At 44.3% G+C, this 19886-nt stretch overlaps 1 protein-coding gene across 1 annotated transcript in view; it reads right to left on the bottom strand.

Moving 5' to 3' along the window:
• Positions 1–18286, bottom strand: part of galnt14 (UDP-N-acetyl-alpha-D-galactosamine:polypeptide N-acetylgalactosaminyltransferase 14 (GalNAc-T14)) — a 72452-nt gene extending 54166 nt beyond the window's left edge. Inside the window, exons 1-2 of the mRNA XM_048986123.1 lie at positions 17908–18286; positions 2672–2841 (exon numbers count right to left, since the gene is read on the bottom strand). Of these exons, the coding sequence (XP_048842080.1) occupies positions 2672–2841; positions 17908–18039 (302 nt within the window). The 5' untranslated portion in view covers positions 18040–18286. The remainder of the gene's footprint in view (positions 1–2671; positions 2842–17907) is intronic.
• Positions 18287–19886: the final 1600 nt, after the last annotated feature.

Here is a 19886-nt window from a genome sequence, read left to right on the forward strand (position 1 = left end):
CAATAAGCTGGCATTAGGTTGTGCTTGAAAAAAAAAAAACTAACTAATTAACATGTTTTCTTCACTATAATTATCCCTGTGGCTTTTTCTTCAAATGTTTTTTCCAGCATTATGTTTCTGAAGCAGTTCAGACCGTTGTAACTGTTAAAATGTGTTACTTAACCGCGAGAGATTTGGTCCTGAAATTTTTATTATTATTTTTTTAAATCTCCAGGAAATACAATGGACTCCATCCCAAAAACTCGTTACTTAGGCAATTGACTGAAACTCTGGAGGTTTTTTTCTGTACAAGACGTAAATGAAGGCTTGACAGCCCAAATGTGCATCTTTGCTTCCAAAGCTGCCAGAACATACTGTGCCGCTACATTCCAGCGGCCCACCTTCCCGCTGGAGTTTCCACCACAAGAACTCGAAGGTTGAGCTTTTTATGCCCGGTTTCAGAGACACGGGAGCCGGAATGCCGCAAATCCCACCCCAAACTCCAGCTCGCGTCAACACTTTATCGTGGAACAGTCGGTTACACAAGAGCAATGGAATGGAATATAAGAATGGATGAAAGCAGCGGGTTGTGCTATCCAGCAGATTAGCAGAAGCATTGGACAGGATCCAATCTGATGGAGACAGGAACGCTGACACCCAAATAGGGCGGGAGGAACTCAAGACAGAGGTCGGCATTTCTGGACTGCCGGAACAGGAGCGGAAAACCAATGACTCAAGTATTCGCCAGCTAAGGACCAGAGAGTGGTCGCCGACATAAATGGCCGCCATCTTGCCGCATCTCATCATCCTAGGATGCCATAGGGCTGAACCACTTGACTAATTAAGTCGTGATTTGTAGACTGCCTCACGAAAATCGTGTTTTCTTTGTGAGACTAGCCTGCACATGGAAGGCAGAAGGATGTCTTTGCTTTCATCTTATGATGGATGTTTTCGCTGAGCGCTCATGGTGAGCTCCTTCTGGTGGCTCCTTGCCCTCACGCGTCTGCCTTTCTCAGCATCTGCCCCCCACCCCCCCCCATAGTCTTCCATCGTTGCCATGATGTATTTCTGCTTGTCCCTCAGACGCAAGGGGCATCTGCAACCTCAACCCCTGCGTGAACTTGTTTCTCACTTGGCGCCGGGTCAGTGTGCCGAATCAGTGTTTACGGAGAAATGCATCTTGGCGCCGATTCACCCGCTATGGGGCGAACCCTCGGGGCCACGTGGCGAACGGTGTTTCCGCCTCAAGACGCAGAGGAGCGCGGCCTAATTGAGGGCATCGAAATAAAACGGAGTTAATGAGAAAATGGAAAGGGGTGACCCTCGCAAACGGGGCTGCGCCGGGCAATTATCTCCCTCGACGCAGCCCGTAGTGGCTGTGCACCCCCACGGCAGATAAGCCCACTGTCATCTGTTAAAAAGCATACCCCCCTCTTTAGGAAACACAGTGAACAATGTGGAGAAACAAGCCATCCTTCAGCGCAAAGGAAGCTGGACCTGACAGCCTGAATGTGAGCTTGCATAATGTGGGCCATTTAGGCGGGGGGGAAATTCATTTGCCAAAACGCGCGGCGTAGCGCGCACTCACGCCCCGGCCTCGCCCACCCGCCCGCCAGCGTGCGAATGCTGATTTATTTCTCCTTCTCTCACAGCACGCAAAACACAAATACAGATTTATCCTCCGCCCCCCCACTACGCATCCTACTTAAAAAAAAGACACCTGCGTGTGCATAGACTGTCACACGTGAGCAGGATGTTAGGCACACAGACACACACAGACACACACAGACACACAGACACACAGACACACACACACACACACGGATTTATATTCATATCTTTGTGGAGGCCGCCCATTCATTTCTGTGGGGAAAACCGTAACCCCGACAATCACAACCCTAATCCCCACCCAGCCCGCATCTTAACCATCATATCATAAATAACCAAAGTACATTTTTAGTTTTTTGATTGTAGTCACAGCTGAAAAAATGGTCCCCACAATGTAAAAATATCATGTTATTATTTCAGTGTGGGGACATTTAATGCACACCTGGTATCTCTCTCTCTCTCTCCTTCACACACACACAGACACACACCCACACACACACAGACAGACACACACCCACACACCACACACACACAGACAGACACACACCCACACACCCACACACACACAGACAGACACACACCCACACACCACACACACACAGACAGACACACACCCACACACCACACACACACAGACAGACACACACCCACACACACACACACACACACACACCCACACACACACAGACAGACACACACCCACACACACACACCCACACACACACAGACAGACACACACCCACACACACACACACACACACCCACACACACACAGACAGACACACACCCACACACACACACACACACACACACCCACACACACACAGACAGACACACACCCACACACACACAGACAGACACACACCCACACACACACACCCACACACACACAGACAGACACACACCCACACACCACACACACACAGACAGACACACACCCACACACACACACACACCCACACACACAGAGACTCACGCGCGCAGAGAGAGAATGGGGAACCTTTAGAAAAAGCACTGAGACAGCAGTCCACGCACAATGCCTCCCCCCCCCCCGCATCACCCCCTGGGCCCCGCTACCCCCTACCTGTAATGGCGGGTGTCTCTCAGACCGCGATTGCTGGGGATGCGCTCGCTTTCACGCTGGTTGAAGGCGTACAGCTTGTAGGGGTCATGACCCGGCTTCCATCGACGCACGCTGAGATAGCTCTTCTCCTCAAACTGCTCCAGGAGGTCGTCCCATTCTGCTTCCGTGAGCTGAAACACACCGTTCTTCATTGGCGTTTCATCCACTTAGCTGACGACTCTTTCCGGAGTGACCAAAACGCAACGTGTACCGAGACTGATAAGAACTGATAAGAATTGTAACAGCCTTCTAGTAAATAAGGGCCCAATTTAAAATGAATCAATAGTGAACAACAGAGCAACTGCTCAGAACAAACTAATATTTTTCTTATTTCCTGCCTTTCCCTCTTCATATATATTTTCTGACATTTAAATGGCTGGTTCGATTTCCCTCTGCATATTGCTGTTTAAGAAATGCAATTATCTGAGAGCAAAATTAGGCCGCTCACGAGAGTTTCACTTACACAAAAGTGTTCTGAGGGCAGAAGGAAAAATGATTGGTTCAGAGAGATAACCAGATTGTAGAAGAGGTGAGTCCAAACAACTAAAGGAGTATGTGTAGCGGCCAGGCTGTTGAACATGACGGGCCACCTTTGGCAGGCGGGATACCGTGGGCTTCTACGGCTACCTGCATGCTACCTTCCTGGTGCTGGAATGGCAGCAGCCGGAGCAGGCGGGCAGATGGACGGTTAAGAAATTGGGCACTTGTCAGATTCAGGATGGAGCCTAATCATCCACCCTTCCAAAAGATGAATACTGTTTGCTAACACTTTCTATGAATTCCAAGTTTATACTGCAATTACAATGTATTCATAAAGCATCATAAACATGGGGTAACGCTTTACATTCAGTGAACCTTCATAATGCATTCATAGAACATTCATAAGCAGCATGCAAATGCACCTTAACATCCTAACATCCCTTAGCAGCTTTAATACACATTAATAACAAACATTACATGATTATACAATTATAATGTTTGTTATTATTATATAATGTATATTGCAGCTGTTAAGGGATGTTAGGATGTTAAGGTACACATACATGATGTTTATGAATGTTTTATGAATACTTGATGAATACATTATGAAGGTGTCCTGAACGTTTTATGAATGCGATATAAAAGCATTTTGAAGGTGCAGTTCATGTAAAGTGTTACCAAACATGGCTATAAATATTTATTAAAAGCACGTAACACATTATAGGCATGTTTCTTATGCATTATGAATGCTTTATGAAGCTCTCATCTATAATGAGTTATAGATACCTTCATAATGCAATACAAGGATTCCATAATTATTATATCAACCAGTATACAGCATTATGAAGGCCTTGATTATCTATTCACTATAGATAAATTATCAAAGGTACTTCAAGAAATATAACAAGGTGGAAAAAGGATTGCTTCTCTCTGCCTCTTAAATGTCCCATTCACTCATTCACTTCTGAATATAGCACTGAATAGCAGATGAAATTCTTATCCAAAATCCCAATTTGAGACTATTAAGACTATCACTGAACACTATACCAGCAGCCTGAGTATACCAGCAGTAAAATTATTGTCTATTACTAATTTGTTTCTCACTCTCAGAATGCTACTGTAAACAACAGGCATGGATGAAAGCAGAGATTTTTTTTTCTAGACCGTAAGCTGTAATGTGCAAAAATGATGTTACTCTGGGGATAGTGGTTATCCTCAGTAGAAGTATTGCTAACACCAGAAGGACTGTCTGCCTTCGGACATTCACATGAAGACCCAGTGAGACTTCTGGGAAAAATGGAACCGTTACACTTAAACTTGCACGGTTAGAGCTGTGCAGCTGTATAACTCGTCCCGGGAGCAATGGTAGGGCGAGCAGCTTTCCGGGGAACACGTCGACTCCACTAAACCCGAGCGTGATGCATTGCGGGACTCCGTTTTCCGGGTAGACCGATTACACGCTACGCTTTGCGAGGTATGTCGGATGGACTAAACGGGGGTAATTTTCCCGCTGAGGATGCGGACACCACTACAAAATGGCTGAGACTGGAATCAGCACGCTGTACGGCAATTTGAGCGCCGCTGTGGCCGAGAGGCGCGTCAGCTTTTCCCCAAAGGCTGCAGTCTTCTTAGCTGATGCTCTGTGAATGGAAGGAGCCCCTCGGGTAATCCTGTCCCACAAGGCCTCGCTTTTATTTGAGTGCCTTCCACTTCCTGTCTGAGGTCATGTGATTGTATGGCTCAGCTTCCAACGAACACACTGAGAAAAATAAACTCGGGGGGGGGGGGGGGGGGAGTATTTGAACAAAACTAATAAATGGTTGTCATTCAGATGGATACAGCAGAGTTCTTGGTCCACAGTGGTCCCCAACTGAATTTGAATGTGAAATACTTCTGGAAAATTGTGAAATACAATAAGAAAAAAACTGTACACTTATTGTTGTTGTGAAAAATATACTATACATATATACATGCAAAATATATTTTAATTTATGTAACATGGCATCAGCTGACAATGGTAAACAACCAGACCAGCTGATGATACAGTTATGGCCACGAGTGTCATGCTCAGATGGGGAATCAGGGTCTCTGTAGCGAAATTTAATGCCAGTCGCCGGGGCTGCTGGGAAGGAAACTACAGAAGCTTGGGGGTTTGCGGGAAGGAATGTCACCCTCCCTCGCTGAACGGGGCACATCTGTCTGATTTCCCACCCCGCGCAACGTTCCCAGGGCGACGGCTGGCTGTGGCGGCAGTCACGCAGGCTGCTAATGTGTTACCCTGCCTTGTGCTTTATTGCATCGATTTCGCAGGCCCTCGTCCACCGCCAGCGAGTTCTGCTAAAGGTCATGGCGATCACTGCTCTCCATTTTGCCTGAAAACCACTAAGAATTCAGTTTTATCCCCTGTCAGCAAAAGTTACCTATCTCTGTAATAAAAAAGGCGCGGGGACCAAGGTAATTTAATCACGTCTGAAAGCCACTGGATCCAACAGCTTGTTGTCCTCAGGGAGAATGCGAGAGAAATACTGGTAGCTTTGGGGGAAAATGGACTCTCTCTATCTTTTTTTGCCTAATATGTTCCCGTCTCTGTCTAGCCATACAAGCCATTTGCCCAAGGCCGGCCGATAGATTATGTCTGCGTGACATTTTTGCAGTCGACTCTTGCGGCTTCATGCTAGCTGGTGGCCTCCTACATTCCCTCCTTCATTTTTCTCACCGCCCATCCCATTACGAGACATGCGGCTGAAATGAAGCACCCATCTCTGAGACGGTCATGCATCCTCTAGGGATTAGAACCCAGAACCAACCGCTTACAGCTCCAGTAATATAACCAGTAACCCAGCAGGAGTATTAAACATAAACAGCAAATTATATAATAGTCCGACATGCTGTAGCTGAGCAAAAAAGTCGCGTTCCTGCATGAGACTATAAATGGTGGGGAAATGGCTGATTTGATTAGCAGACAGTAATTTATTAAATTGCGCTGTAATTAACTGTACTGGTCCCTGTTACAGGGTACCGTGAAGTGGTTCTGCTTCCACTCTGCATATCTTTAGGATACAGACCGTTCAGTCTACCAGCTCCCACAACAGAGTAATTCGAGAGCCTCATGCAAATTGGACAGACACAAAGGTCACTCTGAGGTTAGGCCAGAAAGGTGAGTGCCGTGCACACCGAGGTGGCATGACAATCACATGCGACCACACAACGACACCGACATGCGCATGCAAATTTGAGCAGGCTTATTATCACACATGCAAGCATGCATACTGTATAGTGACTTTCCTGCATGCGAACATGTACATAAACACAAATGCATGAAAACACCCCCAGTTAAAACTAACTCCGTGCTTTAAGTCAGTGTTTCTCAAAGCAGTCCTAGCCCCCCCCCAGACAGTCTACATTTTTACTTCCTCCCAACTGGGAGATAGCAAAAACATGGACCGTCTAGATGTCCCTGACATCTGGTTTGAGAAACACTGCTTTAAGTAATACTTAATAATACTTAGTAACTTCCAAACAAGCAAACGCATAAATGAAAAGTAGCTGGTTAGGAAAAAAAAAAAAAACTTGTGAAAATGACAGCCACTTCCCACGCAAAAAAGACGTTAATGAGACGTTGGTCCACAGAACCCCTCTGCATCAAGAACTCCCCGGTAAGCAGAACTCGCTTTCAAGCCCTGTCAGTCACAAGGAGATGTCATGCCCCACAGATTTGCAAGAGGCACAACAGAAGCCCAGCGGCCCGCAATAGAGGACGGTAATTGCAGATGTCTGTTCCTTAAGATAGACTGTTTAGCATGATAATGGCTACAGTACAGTGAGCACAAGCATACCTTCAGCTCCAGAGCGCGTCCTGTAATGGGGAATTCTAATATAGTGCTTTCATTACAGCATTTCATTATCCCCTCTTGTTCCTGTGATTAAGGAAAACATCCATTTGAGCAGAAGATATTTACAGAGAATTTTTAGAGATTAACACAATAGGTTAATTTAATAAGGTATCCCCCGCTGACAAGAAATCATCTATCACAGAAGGCTTATTTTTAACATCTGCACCCAAGCAAGAAGCAACTATCACTGCATCTTCTCTGCATGGTGTCCACGTTGCGGCCATGACAGCGAAGCGTGTTGGGCGACATCACTGTGCTTGGATGTACACGGTTATCCCAGCGCCCTCCTATGTCTAACTGTTTTATCAAATGACGTGCTGTCATCAGAGAGGAATCGACGCCGCAGGACATTCCCCCGAAGACCATGCCAACCACCCTTCTGCTGTGTCTACACATTCTTCCAGTAAAAATCAATCAGTGAGCTGCCCAATCTTCATTTGATTCAGCGCTCTTGGTCAAAGCACCGAAGAAGATAACTTAAAGGGATGTTAAAGAGCCGATATTATTTGCCCAGTTGCGTACAGGAAAGATGCTTCAGAAGGAAAATTGTGCCCAGAAAGGCACAGCTACGGACAAGCAACAGCAACCAGAATCCAGGCCTTCCGTTGTCCTCGCTTAACCAGCCGACTCTGCTGTGGAGGGTGCAAATGAGGCATCTCTTTGCCCACAGTGATTCTAACGGGACTTGGCACGGGTTTGCTGGGGGTCTAAAGCTTCCATGCTGGCTGACTGGGGCTTTCGGCTGGTGCCGTCTTATGACAGATGGTGCAGTAGCTGGACAGAAGCCCCCCCCCACCCCCTCCCCGCTGAAGGTCAGCAATGGCCAGCAGACGGTTCTGTATATCTCCAGGATATCACCTCAAGGCAGTTATAGTGCTGCATTGAGCTAAAGGACACTCAAGAGCAGATCACTCCTGAGGCTGAGCTGATCGCCACAAAGCCAGTGCATGATGACCATTGTAGCTATACAGCTTTTACGTTAACTTGATATGGCTCAATAAAACATAATGGTCCACAAAGGATCATAGCGTCATCGGAGCTTTCAGATCAAAATGCTGTCTTCTTTGGCATTTTGTAAGAGCTCTGCTTCTTCATATGAATGACTATTTCATATTGGTACAGTGTTATCTAACCGCAAGAGGTCAGAGCCTCTCTGTCTGCATTTGACACAGTGGGCGTGTCCCAGCTTCCAGGCTGTTTCACTATGCTTGGCCTTGAAGCTCTCATGGATAAAGAACTTGTCATATCTACCCTTTCGTGAATCCCCAGAGGACACCGTCCTGTTTCCTTCGACTTTGCCTTTGGACTATGTCCTTGCCTTTTCCCAGTGCTTCCCTGCGTCTCCCGTTTGCCCCCTGACTTTCGTCGCATTTCTTCCTCTCCTGTTTGTACCCTGGTATCTTAAACCTACTCCGCATGACTAAGACTCCCAAATGACCTTTCAGAAGTTCGCGGTCTTCAATCCTTGAATACTCTCTTCTGTTTTTTGACCAAGGTTCTACACTTGGACGCAGACTCTCAGCCCAAAAGCATCTCCCCACCTGCTCCTGGCCGTTGCAGACGGCCCAAGACTCAACAAAGTGTAGCTCCCTGCTACTATAGCCATGGATCACCTGGAAACTGATGAAGGCGGCTTTACAAGTATTTATAACAGGCAGCTCACGAGAAGTTCCTACAGTACACATGGGTGCATCGATTTACCACTTTAATAGAAAGTGCTAGAAAATAGTTTAACACAATAAAAATACTAGCACATCCTCATCATTTTAAACACATTACGGTGCGGTGCATGGTTCAGTAGGTTAAGGTGCTGTATCTGTGAGTGGAAGGTCACTGGTTCAAATCCCAGGATTAATAGGCTGATTTCTTAATTAGGCCCTCAGCAAGGTCCCGAACCCCCAATTGTTTGGAAAAAAAAATACACATTGCTTTGGATAAAATCTGCTAAACAAATAAAATGGAAATTACTGTGTGTGATTTTTATTCAGGATGAAAGTACTGAATAATTTTTTAAAAATCTGCATAGTATGGTTCCAGTACTTTCTCCTGCACCTCTTACGTGTGATCTGTCCATTCAAATTTTTTTTCCTGAGGAGCTGAGCTCAGAGTTTGGGGCCTTTCATGAAGCCTGAACTCTGAGGAGCAGAAATCGCCCTCTCTGAATGTCCCGTTCAAATTTATTAACCGGAAATTAAACAGCAATATAGCAAAGCGAGCAGATAAAAGGATCCGTCTGTGGAATATAGATAAGATTGGATGAGTGAGACCCGCAAGCCTTTGAGATGGAAGGCGAGGTGGCAGTGACAGCGCTGGGGACTGACCTCCCCTGCAAATCAGCGGCTGACCTAGAGAAGGACGCCCGGGCGCATTAAGCCAAAGCTTGCTCACTACCCACACGTGTCCCTTTAAATTACCTACTTAAGGTTAACGCGGGTGCATAGGGCTTCGGCCGCCAGCTGGCTGCAGCTCCCCAGATGTTTCCATCCAGTAGCTGCCCTGTCCTGCCTTTAGCAATCCGAGCAGCAGCCCGTTGAGGGAGTTCTGTTATTTAAATGAATACGAACAGTTTTAATTGAATAAAATGATCTGACTTAGGCTGAAATGCATAAATCCCATAGATACAGTAAATGACAGATCAGGCCAGTAGCAGCTGAAGTCTACAGAATGTCAGAATGTCTTATGGTGTCTTTCAGCTTGACCATATAAGCAAAATAATAATAATAATAATAATAATAATAATAATAGAAAAAACAGAAATCTTGCAGCAGAATGTTTTAGAGCAGTGCTTCTCAACCCAGTCCTCGCGGACCCCCAGACAGTCCGTGTATTTGGTCTCTCCCAGATAATGTATAACACAGAATTCCTGGTTCAGGAGTGTTGGAAGCAAAACGTGGACTGATCTGGGGGGCCGCGTGGACTGGGTTGAGAAGCACCGTTTTAGAGTAAATTCATGTGGACACAGGAAGAACATCAATTCTGGACAAATGGAGTGAGGCAAACCCACAGCCCTGCAGGTATAAACCTACAGTACCAACTACTGAGGTCCCACACCACCACTATCATGTCATATACCTTCGCATTTTTGTATCATATACCTTAATATTTGATGCACCTATCATAGCATATACCTTTTATTACATCCATCCTTCATGCCATATACATTGATATTTGACACATTTTTCATATAACTTTGTTTGATATATCTCTCTTAACAACATATCTGAAATGCATAGCATATTACAGCTAAAAGTTTGTGACTTGACCCTTGCCTTGAAGAATGGCATTGGGGCAGTATTTAATTTGGCTTCATTTGTTCCCACCCCACCCCCGCCCAAAAATATAACACTTTACATTTAAATTAAATGAAACACACCAATATCAAAGTCTCTCCTGCACCATTGCGCATAAGGCAATTGAAATCTAATCACAAGAGTCATGGAGTTATGGGTGACTGGATGATAACATGACCAAGCTGACACGTCCTTTTAGGTGTCAACCAAAATGCGGAGGATGCACCGCGCTGTCCCCATCCTACTGCGACATTCGGACAAGCGACTGCACTGTCTGATAAGAAAGTGCGGGACTCGGGAGTCACCGGTGCATGGAGAACGTCGGAGGACGTGCCGCGCATTCGGGAGCGGGAACGCGCAGAGCGACGCCCCCGCCTTACACGCCTACGAAGTGTGAAGAGTCGATGGTCCACGCTGGTGCCCCTCCGAAGTTTTTTGTGTGCCAAGGACTGACACGGGTGGGCGGGGGCGGCTTCAGTCCGTGTTCAGCGAGCGGTCACGGACCCGGTTTGTTATTAAATGCGGGCGCATAGTTTGCCTGGCAGCGATTCAAACCGCTCCTGGGAACACTGGGGGCAAATGAAATTTGTCGAAATAAACCTCATAAAAATCAAAACTCACAAGGCACCAGATTTCATTAGACAGGCTGCATGCTTGAAAGCGAAATGTGCTTATGTTTGTGCACCGTGTTCCCGATGAATTATAGAGTTGGTTTTGGCGTCTGGTTTGAAAAGAAATGATTTATTCAATATGCCGGCGTCTCGACTGTGCAGCGATGGATGCGCGACACCATTATCATTACACCAGTCGTTATCTCGGTACACAGACGTGTCGTTTGTCCGCACATTCCCCGTGACACCGTTAAACGTTTCATTCAGCTCATGAGAGATCTGGTAGGTAAATGGTAAATACTTACATTTTTATTTTACTTTATACATATTAGAATGGGCAATAAACAGAATTAGTGCTATTCTTCCTAGGCTCACACACATACCGCCAAAGTCTCTCCAGGAACGCGTTTTAGTGGTTTTTCTCCAAGTGGAATGGTAGCAGTATATCCCAAAAAGCTATGCGATGACCTTCAAATGAATGCTATTTATGTTCAACGGCAGGAAAAGCAGTCTCTGATATACCCATGGTGCACATACTATTGCTGACTATAAATAATGTCTTTATAGTCGCTCTTCTGTGATGCGTAAACATTTTTTTTCGGTGCTAAAATAATATCCAAAATAAGAAACCAGTCTAGCTTTTATACCGATCATATTTAGCTGTTGGACGGAATGTGGATCAATGGGCAGCAGTGTGGCTTCACACCTTGAGGATTGTGGGATTAATTCCCACCCCAGACTCCATGTAGATTTGGACGTCTTCCCCGTTATTCTCAGCGTTCCCTGGTTCCGTCCAGCCTCACTGGTTCACAGTCGATGTGGATTGTTTTCCCTAAATTGCCCATAGCTTGTGACTGTGAAGGATTAACAAGCTCTCCGGGGTGGCACTGCCGTCCGCCTTGGAATCGCCTCCTGGTCTATGCAAGCAGTTATGTAAGATGGATCGATATTAAGAGGTAAAGTGAAAGCACTCAATTCTATCCTTCCTAACAGCTAGTATATTATTATATACCCTTATTATACACCCTTATTAAATTACACCATACACCATGTGGTGCAGACACCACCACAGTAATTACACTGCTCCGAGATCCTGACTTGATGAGAGGTGCAAACTGATTGGAGATATTCAAGCCTTTCATCTCTTAAAAACACCAGCTACCATAAAACTGGCTGGTTTCAAGCCTCAAAGCCGAGCTTTCGATTACTGTTACCTGGTCCCTTTAAATAGCAGACCAGCGGTCCTGAAGCACACCACCACGAGAACTTAAGGTGTGATTGTCTGCTAACTCTGAGCAATGCTGGCTCGGCACCTTACAGGCAACCTGCATCTACAACCTGCATTTACTGCTCTCTTTATACATGCATTTCTCAAAAATAATTTCAGAGGCATGTTCCCAAATGACTGTTCATTTTTAAAGTTCTGCTGCTTCTTACTTGGTAGCTTACCAAGGCCAGACACACCAGCGCGTGGAAGTCTGTTGACAGGAGTAGCTCTCCCAGAACGATTTGTTGCAACACTGGTCCGCAGAGGGTTATCTGGCGTCGTAATCGTGATCTTCAGGGCCTCTGCTGCCCAAACACACCAGAAACTCACCATCTGGCCACGAGGTTGATGCCAAAACCCACTTTTTGGATGACACAATTTTTGTTTAGCATAGGGGAAAAGGATTCATTAAACCCTTGGTGGTCCAGTCATTCAGATTTGATTGGCTAACAACGCAGGACAGAACTGACTAACATAGACACTCTTCACTGAATTATGATGTCACCGTCCCATGGGTAATGTCTCTGATATTCCTCCTTTACTCAAGGTCACAAAACGAAAGAAAGAAAATGCATTAAATTTTCCACCATTCAATCAAAGAAGGTCTCAGCAGGAACACAAACCTCAGTGCCGGGCAGTCGGTGTGCTTGTCCTGGATCGAAATTCAACTATGCTCTTCTTAGGCGGAGGGAAACAATAGCCACATTGAAAAATGACAGGTAAAAATCGTTTTCCAGCCAGTCGCGTGGCTCCTGCATATGGAGGTCGGCAGAGGTTCCCTGGCTACCAGTGAGGAAACTTAATTACCAAAGACACGTTCCAGCCGGCGCCAGCTACTGAATGTTATTTGGGAGGCTGTGCTGAAATTGGGTCTAAAGCTATAAGCTAAATGTTGTTATTAAGGCCATCTGGGGCAGGTGCGGAGGGTTTGTGCATCTGTGGAGACTGTAGACGCCTTCCCTCCATTTTCACACGGCTCCCGTTTTAGCAAGTCTACAGAACACTAGGAGATCAAAGGAGAGAGAAATCTCTGTTTCGGATCGTTTGCTCGGTTTGTTTATTCTGCCGAAATGAAATTCTTCAGTCGCGCCTCTCATTTTATTCATGCTCATTATGACAAGTTCATCAGTGACATACATTTACCGAAAGAATTACGATTAAGATGCTGGGTTTCTTTTTTCTTAATACGACTACACAGGATGTAGATTTAATTTTCATTTTGACAAGATAAGAGGGACAGCGGGATAAGGGGCGAGCCATGCACGGGCGGGCATGCGAGAAGTGCGTGGGAGGCACACATCCATGCGCGCTCCTGTCCATGCGACATTCGCATTTCTCCTTATCCTGTGTCAGGAGAGATGGATGGGGCGACAACCCACAGGCCTGCTCAGGTGAAACAGCACTGACTTCTTTATGATGGGGACCTTAAGGGTCAGGGTGACATTTAAAAATAATAATAATAATAATAATAATAATAATAATAATAATAATAGGAAGAAAAGTCACTGTTTGATATTCTCACCATTTCATTAAGACTGCCATTAGATCTCAGGGACTCTGTGAGCTCAGCCTGCCATTGTCACTCTCCTTAGAGCCCATTACCGATCTCATCTCTGTCGTAATGGTACCAATGATCAAAGACACAGCTAAGAAAAACACTATGGTTTCTCTGCCTTGAAAAGGAGGCACTGACCAACTAGGAAATTTACACATAAGGACAGCTAGTACCAGAAGGAAAGGGTAGCGTTGTGGATGCAGAAATAATACCTTGATACACACTGATGATAAACCTCTTGTGCTCTAGAGATTCATTACTGGAAAAAATGAAACAGGCATATACTAGGCCAACTCAGTGGGCAGCACTGTGGACACATGGGGGCCTTGAATTGTGGCCCTGGCTCTGTGTGTGTGCGGAGTTTGCATGCTCACCGGCTACTCCAGTTTCCTACCACAGCCCAAAGACATGAGGTTAGGTGAACTGTTCTTTTTCTAAATCATCTAGGGCACTTAGTCTGTGATGGATTAGTGACCCATCTGGGGCGTTTCCTGCCTGATTCATACACCATACATTTGTACAGAATAAGAGAAGCAGAACAGACAAGGACAAACACTGTCCCCATGTACTGTCGGCATGAAATACGAGGTTTAATTACTTTATTCTGACCCCTGCTGTTCCTCCATGGTACAGTGTCTATTAAAACATCGGTGACTAAATATCAGGGCAGCCAATTTCCATATCCACTCATCTATTGCATCCTGGGAAGCGATGGCGTAAGGTTGGGGGGACACCCGGGCTGAGACGACAGTCCATCGCAGGGCACACGCACAAGACCACCCACACCGGTCATTCTACAGACAACGATATATTCATACACTTTAAAAGTTACTTAAAGAACTGGATTGAGAGACATGAGTCATTGTTTTTGTCTGTAATGGCCTGTTGATCCCTCTCTTTAACATGTGACAATTATGAAAAATGGAGGGGGGGGCTTTCCTCTATCAGCCATTGGCTTCCTTTTCACTCCACGCAGGACATTGTTGTAGGTGAGCACGGCTCCCTCCATCCTACCCACAGTCTTACTTTACTGGCCGACGGCACATGTTGCTATGCAGCAATGAAACCCAACCAGTAATCCCATGCGATGGACCGCTGGCTGATGTAAGCAATATATCACTTTATTAATTTGACCCCATACAATACAATCAAAGGGGGCCATCATGACCAGTGTCACAACCCTCAGCACTGTCACAACAATGAACACTGTCACAACAATGAATACTGTCACAACAATGAACACTGTCACAACAATGAATACTGTCACAACAATGAACACTGTCAGAACAATGAATACTGTCACAACAATGAACACTGTCAGAACAATGAATACTGTCACAACAATGAACACTGTCACAACAATGAACACTGTCACAACAATGAACACTGTCATGAACTGGGCGATGTCACAACCCTGGACACCATCACAACCCCAAGCTCCAGAGAAACAGCTGAACAGCAGCCAAAACAGAACCGTTCCATCTGAATCATCCAGTGGGCCACCATCCTCTACCAGATACCTGCTTCTCACTGAAGATCTCAAAGGAAACTGCCCTGGGAGACACATTCCATGCTGGGTTGAAACAAATCATCAAGTAGGCCCCTGTGATTCGACCCCCCCCCCCCCAAATGGTGCATCACCGGACCCCTCCTCCATTTGACTCTACTCCTGTATTTTTGGTACATCACACCCACCTAATTACAGGTTGTCCACAAGTGAAACATGTTATCTTTCACCATCACCTGTAAATATAAGACAGGGAGTTACTGCAGCTGGTTAATGAATGAGTAACCTGGTTTACTGGGTATATATCAAGCGGTTGAGCTCTGAAACGTTGCACTGCAGCATCAGAAATGGAGGGAAAAAAAACAAAAACCATGAACAAAGACAAAACATGAACACATACACTTACACACTGGGACAAAGCCATTTAATTCCCATTACTGTGAAATTCACTGATAAAAATAATGAATACAAAAAAAGAATAAAGTACAAAAGTGAAAATTTAATTTGTTGCCTTCCACAAGTTTTTCCTGTAGAATAAAAATGCAATTTTCCTGTTTGAAATATATCTTTAAATGCTTGAAAACTTTATTTACCATTAAAAGGGTACACATTAGCCCTTTCTCTTTTTCACCTCCAGAGTAAAGTCATTTAATTTCAAATTTAACAATTTCATTCCTGGTGATAAAATGGTGCTGTCTGTTTATATACGAAGAGTGTGCATTAAATTAACACTGCAGATTGAACGAAAATAAAGAAACACACGTGATAAGGAGCCGACAAAACGCAGCCCTGAGTCACCAAAGCGCTGTTGATTAAAAGGAATACGGTACTGAGTACGTTCAGTCTGAATACTATGGCTATTGGCACCGTTAGTGGTGGACAACCGCAGACAGGCTGCTAATTGTGCCAGATATAGTGATTAGTGAAAAGTAGCCTATTGATTGCAGGGATTCAAACCCAGCGCAGGCACTGACCTAATTGTAATCGATTGATGGATTGATGGATTGCCTAAAGATGCCACCGAGACGAATTATTCTAAAGCACTCAAGGTATCCAACGAAACTAGCTAGTACTTCATAAATACATGCAAAACAACATGGAAAACATTGCTTTTGGGGAAAAGGGACATAAATATATACATACATATAAATGTTATATTCTGATCAGCATAATGGTAAATACTTTTTAGGGCCTAAAAAGGTAGACTAGCTTGAGAAACCACTTCGTTACTTCGCTGTGTAGGGTTATGTATTTGTACACGACAGCCAATGGAATCAAAATCAACTTTCTTCTAAAAACACTCCATCGTAAAAGCATGCCCACATATATGAAAAAAGACCGCTAGTTCTGTCCTGATGTAGAAGCCGGTATCCTTTTCAAAAATCCCCTCGTTCCTTTTCTGGCCGCCTATCTTGGAAGCTTTTCCTGTCACTTTATGTTAGTGTTTTATTACACATCGGCGTATGATCGTGTTTAACAACGTGCATTTCCAACATCATCGTCACGCGGGGATTTAAATGGGAGAAGCGAAAACTTGCCATCAGTTGCGGACCTAAGTAGTTGCCCATCGCTTCTCATGGCTACGCGCCTAGACATTTTTATGGAGAAAAAAAACCCACCACTCCGCCAGTAAATCTACTGTACGCTGCGTTTAATTTCACGCCCTTTAATGGCACAGTGTTTTCCCTGAAACCTATTGCTTGTACAGAACGCTGTTACCATTAATACTTTGAACGGTACCTTTGGGGAACTATTTCTGAGCGTTGTTTTTATTCATATCGGCAAAGGCATTATGGAAAAACGTCGCATCAGAATAATCGCTTTTCTTTCATCCAAGCATTAAATTACACAATTAATCCTGATAAAAAAATTATATACGAATGCAACCCATTTACTTAGAACACGCTGTAGTCAAACCTTAAATATCTGCGCTTCAGTTCTTCTTACGAAAATTATAGTCTGGACATACTTAAAGAGCGAAAAGCTCGAGAAACGTAGTTTCAGAAAGTCAAATCACATCCCTTTGTTACACATCTTTTACCTTCCCAACAAGTAGGTTACAGTTTGCAAGTCAATAATAACACAACAGATTATACAAACTTCATGAATAACATTTTGTATTTGCACAACACGGAGTGTATGTCTTCAAACCACAGAAGCAGTTCATTGTTGCCAATACAAAAAGTTATAAAAGTGACATGGTTACGGATGTATAGATGCTGAGATAACTAATCCGCATTTTGTCCACCCATCACGCACCACCATGCGTAGGCGGGCAATGAATTACTGCAGTGTCAAACTCAAATGCGTTTAAAAAGTACATTTCTCAAAGTAAAAACTTTTTTAAATAGTTGAAAATCAATACCAATAAACAGACAACTGTCAATATCACCAAGCTGTCTACAATGTTAGAAAAGGAGAATGTATTATGTTTTGTATACCCTGCATTTTAAACTTGCGTTGAACGACGTAATCATCGTTAATATCAAAACTGGATCTTACCTGTAATATCAAACCTGAGGTTACCTATAAAGAATCTGCAGTTTTTCAAAATTTGCTGTACGAATTGCCAAAGTCGGCGTTAAAGAGCTCACCTTTCTATCCTTCTCGTCTTCCGTCTCCAGATCAGATACTTTCCTCCTACTTAACAGTATCAAATACAGAAGTGCAGCAACCCAGAACAACGTAGCCAGCGCCAAAGTCAGCTTTCGAGAAACCCTCTTCATCTTTTAAAATGTGTCAATCAGCGTCGCTCCAGCCCCGGCTATGAACGCAGCATTTCTAGAAAAAGTCGGCCGGCGAAAAGGGGAGTTTTAACCTCACTCGCCTCTTCATAAGTGCTGCAGGCGCGCCCAGCCTTTCCCAAACCCGCGTCCTACCAGCTGCTCTTTGTACCAGCTTTCCAGGACCTGCCGATGCGCAGCCCCGACCGCTTGAGAAGCGAGGTACCCCGCTAGATGCGGTCTCCTTTGCTTGAAGTCACACTTTAATATAACCTGATTATATGGATGACTTTAGCGCCACCTACCGTTTAGATTACGCAACCATCATTTGCCTGCTACCCAAAATGTCTTGTACGTACCTTAAAACTTAAATGTGACGAGAGCTTTAATGGGCGACACTGTTTTTATATGCTATACTTTTTTGGATTTTCCCTTTACTGATTTAATTTAATTTTTTTTTTTTTTTGCTTATTATGATATTCTCTTCTGTTATTTTCTTTTTTTTTGTCTGGTCTGAAGTTAAGTTATAATGAACACGAATCTTGATTATGATGCTGTTTAAACTGCAATGCCGTTATATAAAAAAATAAAGAACGTTTAATTGACTTCAGCTAGCCTAATTTATCACGTTCCCACATAAAGTCTAAAACATGCATTTTGCATAAGCAGCGTGAATTAGTTTACTGTTGTTCTGTAGTGTCGTAGTTGTTTTGCGCTCGGTTTGATTCTTGTACAGAGTCAGCGTTAATTGAATAGGTTTCTCTTGCGAGACTCCAGTGCCTTGGGGAACAGTTCAGTTGTGCTTGCTTTAGCATTCTTAAGAAATATTACTGTGCTGGGCCTTGTTGGTGTTTATGCCGAGGCTGCGACATATAGAAAGAAAAGGTGAGTAGCACGAACAGGTGGCGAAGAGACATTTTGGGATATTAATATGTGTAGCATGGATTAACATTGGCTGCCTATCCTGACAGTTGATCCCTTTTGGGAAATTGAACTAAAACGCTTAACTAAAATCAAATGTATCAGTGTAACACTGCAGACTGACTTCTGGTCTTCCACACTGGTATATCCCAATAAATGGTCCTTAAAGGTCACACAATTCTAAATATTGATGAGCCACTTTCTGCATTTTAAATTCATGTACTGGACATCATATACTGTATTAGATAAGCTAAGTTTAGCTGTTTATAAGGGTTTTTCCACAATTTCACGCCAAAGATGGAGTCTGTTTTAAAAGTAAAACAAAACCAATAAATTTTTTTTGATGATATAGAAAACAATTAAATTGGTTACACATTTATTTATAAGGTATAAATATTAAAACAATGGGTAGATCTGTGGCCACAAAGGCTGCAGTGTTTTGGGTTCGGGTTCCAGCCTGGAACTATGGTAATGTTTGGATGTTCTCCAGCTGTTCGAGTGGGTATTCTGTCATGGTTTTGTAAACCGATATTTCCATTTTGCTCTTATTGAGGGTGGATGTGTCCTTTATCTTCCCAGGGCGTGCCCTGCCCTTTGCATCCTGGGATCCCTGCATTGCATAAGCGGTCATGGGCACATTCATAGATACCAAATGTTTCACCAGGCAAAACAGATTCATGACACGATCTGAGTCGTGAGAAAAGCTGAAAAGCATCCTGACACATTCCTCTGCGGACCAGGGGCGATTCTAGGATTTGACCCTAATGGGTTCTCAGCCCTCTCAAGAGATATGGGACATGACCACCACCCTGTCAATAAAATTTGCTGAGGGGAGGAGGTGCAGCCCCACAATAAAGTGTGTTCGAGCCGGTATGAAACGTATACAAAAATCAGGGTGAAGTCGCTAAATGGTTTTAGAAAAATATTTT

This window comes from Brienomyrus brachyistius, chromosome 19, assembly GCF_023856365.1.
Source record: "Brienomyrus brachyistius isolate T26 chromosome 19, BBRACH_0.4, whole genome shotgun sequence".
In the NCBI taxonomy this organism is placed as follows: domain Eukaryota; kingdom Metazoa; phylum Chordata; class Actinopteri; order Osteoglossiformes; family Mormyridae; genus Brienomyrus; species Brienomyrus brachyistius.